This window comes from Octodon degus, unplaced genomic scaffold (genome assembly GCF_000260255.1).
Source record: "Octodon degus isolate 3935 unplaced genomic scaffold, OctDeg1.0 scaffold00130, whole genome shotgun sequence".
Taxonomy (NCBI): Eukaryota; Metazoa; Chordata; class Mammalia; order Rodentia; family Octodontidae; genus Octodon; species Octodon degus.
This window is the reverse complement of record NW_004524706.1, coordinates 7,545,993-7,551,396: the sequence shown is the minus strand read 5'-3', so window position 1 is coordinate 7,551,396 and position 5,404 is coordinate 7,545,993. Positions and strand designations below refer to the sequence as shown.

General features: G+C 43.1%; 1 protein-coding gene across 3 annotated transcripts in view; it reads left to right on the top strand.

Moving 5' to 3' along the window:
* The first annotated feature begins 562 nt into the window (after positions 1 to 562).
* Trit1 (tRNA isopentenyltransferase 1) overlaps positions 563 to 5,404 on the top strand; it is an 83,767-nt gene continuing 78,925 nt past the window's right edge. For all 3 annotated transcript variants that reach the window (XM_023701094.1, XM_023701093.1, XM_004641066.3), the window contains exon 1: positions 563 to 769. In XM_023701094.1, coding sequence (XP_023556862.1) covers positions 596 to 769 — 174 coding nt within the window. In that variant the 5' untranslated portion in view covers positions 563 to 595. The remainder of the gene's footprint in view (positions 770 to 5,404) is intronic.

The window sequence follows — 5,404 nt, the reverse complement described above, 5'->3', positions numbered from 1 at the left end:
TTCTTCTGTTTTTACCCGATCTCTTGCTTCCTTTAGTTAAGGGGATTAAATTTAGTCCCACCCTCAGATTCTCCCTCAAATTGCACTGTAGAATGAAAATACAAGAGCAGGTCTGATTCTGGGAGAATGCCACATCCCTAAGCTCAAAGTTTCAGGACTAAATAGGGAAATTTCCTCTCCACTGAATAATTATTGTCTCTGTTCGGTGGTACCAGGTCTAGGCTCAGCACTGGAAATTTAGCAATGATTAAGGCAGAATTTGTCCTTTGTTTTAGGGAAACAAACAGCCTGGAGTAGAAGCCAGACATTAAAAGGCCAATATTCGTTTTATAATTAGTGCTAGGAAGAAAAAGAAATATTGGAACAGATGTATTTAAGATGGAGGTGCTATCTCCCTGCAAGACAGCAGAACACGCAGAATCTAACACACCTGGTAGATGATGGCAGCCACGATGCCGGGCTGCTAAGCTTGAGACCTTTGTCCCTTAACTCGCTCCTCCCTCTGAACCCTCCCTTCAGAACGCGAGATCCGCGCGGGAGCGCTAACTGTTGCCATGGGGACAGCTGCCCCTGCACAAGCGCAGATGCTGCAAAGATGGCGGCTGCGGCGGCTGCACGAGCAGTTCCTGTGAGCCCTACGCTTCGGGGCCTGAAACGGACATTGCCTCTTGTAGTGATTCTCGGGGCTACCGGCACTGGCAAGTCCACCTTGGCGTTGCAGCTAGGCCAGAGGCTGGGTGGCGAGATCGTCAGCGCCGACTCCATGCAGGTATGGTAGTGCGGCTGGGCCCCGGGCTAGGAACGTCATAGCCGCTACAGGCTTCTGGAAGGATGAGTGGACACCCTGTCGCATGATCGTAATGCGTGAACCCCCATCACGCGATGGGGGGCAGGGTTAGCTGAGGGAATCCGTTGTATGTCAGACTTCCACTATATACTAGGCGCCGTGCCGAGTTTTTTCCTTTGACCATCTCATTAACTTCTCCCCATATTACTGCTTGGTAGATACTATTATCCCATTTGCGAGGTCGTAGGGAGGTGAATCTACTTTCTTTATGTGCCCTGTAGCGAATAAGCGGAGGAGATGAGATGGTGTTTGAATCTACATGGTGGTTGACAACTAGGTATCTAATATCTTTTTGTTTTGTTTTTTTTGATATTGGGTCTCACTGTGCTGTTCATGCTGGCCTTCAACTCATCGGGTAGCGTAGTCCAGGCTGGCCTCGAACTTGTGGTGATCCACCTGCCTCAGCCTGCTGATGCTGGGATTGCAACCATGCGCCATTATACCTTTTGAAATGGAAATTGTGCCAGAGTTTGTGCTGTAAATTCTAACCCTAAGGCAGTGAGATCAAGAGACATTGGATGACACATTATAAAGTGTATTGCGATGGGGCAGTGGAATAGAGCAGTTAGGAGGCCTGAATTGTAGTCCAGAATCTATCATTGGCCACGTGGCTTCAGATTAGTCATGACCTTTATTTAGACGTTATTTTGTAAAGTGAAAAAAATGTTACCTTCCTGTTAGTGAGACCATGAGTGTTGTTAGAATGAAGAGCAGTATGGCCTGCTAAGGTCAGGCATGTGATAAATGCTTGCTGAAGCTGAGGTATTTAACCTTACTAGCTGTTATAAATTGTGAGAGTTTTGTCTTTTTCTTAGAGCTGAGAGGCAGAGAAAGGATGCTGCATTCATTGCAAGTGGGAACATTTGTGTTTGAGAATGAGTGACATTTTCGGTGAATCTGATGGAGGAGTTATGACAGCTATTTATTGAAAAGGATTTACAGTTAGGAATGTGAACGGTAAATGAAATGTTGCAGATGAAATATTTATGACTGATGGGTACTCAGCCAGGAAAGGCAGTTCTCTTTTAACGCAGCCCACCAGCCTTCTGGTGTGGTTTCTACTCTCATTAGTTTATTTGGAATGAAAAGACCATCTGCACACATTGAAGTAGTAGAATAACTCAGCAAACTTTGTTGGGTTTGTCTTTTTAAGAGGGTCTCACAATGCAGTTCAGGCTGGCCTTGAGCTCACTTTGTATCCCAGGCTGGTCTCAAACTTGCAACAGTCCTCCTGCCTTAGTCTCTCATATACTGGGACGACAGTTGTGCACCACCACTCTTAGCTTTTTGTGTGTTTTAACCTTTTTTACTTTTTGTACCAGGAATCTAACTTGGCCTCATGCTTGCTAGGCAGGCGCTGTGCTGCTGAGCTCTATCCCAAGCTTTTTGCAGTCTACTTTTTCTTTTTTTTAATGTCTTTTTTTTTTCAGTCTGCTTTGTGCTAGCTTCAGAAATGATTTAGCCCAAATTCCAACGCTGTGTTTTCCAAAATATGCAACTTCAGCGTAACTTCTTCATGCTTATGTTTCTTCTGTAATGTGGGAAGAATAATATCAACCAAACAGTATTGTGATGATCTTAATACAACATAAGACACGTAGTAGGGGCTAAGAATGTTGTAGCAGTTATTATTGACAAGATCCTAGTGCAAGCTAGGTGTGGCAACACACGCCTATAATCCCTGTACTCAGGCTGAGGCAAGAGGATTGTTGCAAGTTCCTGTTCAAGACCAGCCTGGGCTACAATGTGAGCTCAAGGCCAGCCAGAACTGCACAGGGAGACCCTGTCTCAAAAAGACTAAAACAAAAACAAAAACAACCAATCAAACAAACAAAAAAGATCCTAATCTCTGTACTTAAGGAGTTTTGGTCTGGCTAAATATGAAACAGCTAATAAGCAGAGCTACTATATGTTTGAATAGAAATATAGTATTAATAGTGTTTTACAAGGTGGAAAAGGACTGATGAGATAGTTCAGTGGACTAAGCACCTGCTTAGGCAAGCACAGGGACCAGGGTTTGATCACCAGCATCATGTGCTGCAGCAGCCCCACCCCTGATGTGCTGAGCTAGCTACCTAGACCAGGCATGGTGGCACACGCCTGTTATTCCTACACTGGGGAGGCTGAAAACAGGAGGATCACTATGAGTCCAAGTCTAAGTGAGACCCTGTATCAAATTCATAAAACAAACAAAAAAACAAGGTAGACAAGAACAGGAAAAGAGAGATTATATACAAGTGCTAGTTTGTATGATAGACTGCTAAGTATTGCAGAGTTCCTCTGAGAGAGGACAAACCAGTAAAGACTGCCATAGTCACTGAAAACTCTTAAAAAAGGGCTTAAAACGTAAGTTAGGTTTGGGTAGGTAAGAAAGAAGAAAAGGCGCACCAAAAAAAGGAGCATGAAGACTTAGGTAAAATAGTCATGGTGTATATGTAGGACAGTGAAAGGAGACTTCAAGAGGGAGATAAGTAACATCACAGTAGTATGTAGGCAGCGTTCATGTGTGAGCGTATGCCTGATGTATTGGCCTTGGGAGGGGACACACAACACATTGAAGTGTGGTGTAATAGATCTTTGTCTTGATACCTTGGCAACCTGATTAATGTGGACTTCAGTAAGATGGAATTGCTCTAATATCTAAGGATTATTCCAATCCTTATGTTCTGTAATTTTTTTTTTTTTTTTTTTTTTTTGCGGAACCAGGGATTGAACTCAGGCCCTTGTGCTTGCCAGGCAAGTGCTTATTCTACTGAGCCATCTCCCCGGCCCCCATTCTGTAATTTCTACGATTCATGTTTCGTAGTGTTAGTGGGTATAAAGGGGAAGAGGAAGATTGAATATTATGAAGGTGACAGCGTGTTACTACCTTATTAATACAAGTTGGTTACTGTGTGGGGAAAGAAGAGAATAATGTGTGCGGTGTGATTCTGGATTCAGGTTTGGGTGCCTGTGTGGGTAGTGAACCTAAAAGTCAGGAAATCGTGAGTATAGTGGGGTAGCAGCAGGACATGCCCGGAGAAGTCTAGAGAGTAGATGTTTGGAGAATGCTACAGATATTAACCCGCTCCAGGACTCATGTACTTGTTCCCTTTGCCTCGTGGAATCTGTTGTTCTATAAAGTGCTGTCAATAAAACATCTTAAGTTTGCATCTTACTTATTTTTTGCGTCACCAGGGATAAAACCCAGGACCTTCACACTGAATTATATCCCTAGCCTTTGTAATTTTTTTTTCCTGTTCTTTTATGACAGGGTCTTACTATATAGTTCAGGCTGGCCTGCAACTCATTGTATAACCCAAGCTGGCCTTGAACTTGTGATGATCCTGCCTCAGCTTCTCAAGTGCAGAGATCACAGGAATGTGGGTGCCACTATGTTCAGCTTCAAAAATAATTTTTTTTTCTAAATTTATTTGGTATAGGGTCTCACTATGCAGCTCTGACTCATAGTGTTCCTCCTGTTTTCAGCCTCCCCAGTGCTGGGATTACAGGTGCATACCACCACGCCTGGTCTAAAAACATTTCTTTTTTTATTGATTTTTGTACTGGGCATTTTTTGGGGGTGGGGCGCTCAGGATGCCTTCAGGGCAAGTCTGGTGTGGCTTGAGGATGAGGGGATCGAACCACAGCATCCTGAGCCTGCTGCTTTGTTTCATTAGGCTGTACTGAGCATTGAACTCAAGGAGCTATATCTCCAGCTGCTTTTCTTTTAATTTTAATTTTTTGTCCTTTTTTTTTAGGTACTGGGGATCAAACTCATGACATGCTTGCCAGACAGTCGCTTAAACTGCTGCAGTATATCCCCATCCCCCCTCTTTTTTCTCAAATGAATACATACAGGTTGTGGTTTTATTTTAAACATGTTTTCTGTTGTAAAAAACTGATAACATTTGTCATTTTAAGCATAGTTGACTGTACAACTCAGTGACATTGGTGAGGGGCCTATCTGGTGCAGTCTTGGGTATACTTTTATTTTATTTTTATTATGTATTTAGGGTTTATATTAATTTTTTTTTTTTTTTTGGCAGAACCAGGGATTGAACTCAGGCCCTTGGGCTTGCCAGGGAAGTGCTTATTCCACTGAGCCATCTCCCCAGCCTTTAGTATGTATTTAGTACAGGGTCTCACTACACAGATTGGACTTGTAGTGATCCTCCTGTTTTTCAGCCTCCCAAGTGCTGGGATTACAGGCATGTGCCACCATGCCCAGTCTCAATCGCTGTCTCAGTGAGCCCCAGGGGCGGGGCTGGCATAGCAGGCCGGGGATTGAACCCCAATCCCCCCTGGCCCCTGCGTTTGCCTAAACAGGTGCTTTAATCCACTGAGCTATCTGGCCGGTTTTTTGTTTGTTTGTTTGTTTAAGAGAAAAAAATAAAAAAATTTCAAAGCAAGGTGATAGGAGGGTAATAATACAAATACAGTATATATTGTTGTCTTTAAGTTAGTTCCCAAGAGTACAAGATATTGACATTTGACTTTCCAAACAATATTAGCACAAATCTTTCTTTTCAATGAACTAAGAGAAATTAGTAGTATAGCTATTTTAGCTATTGTGTG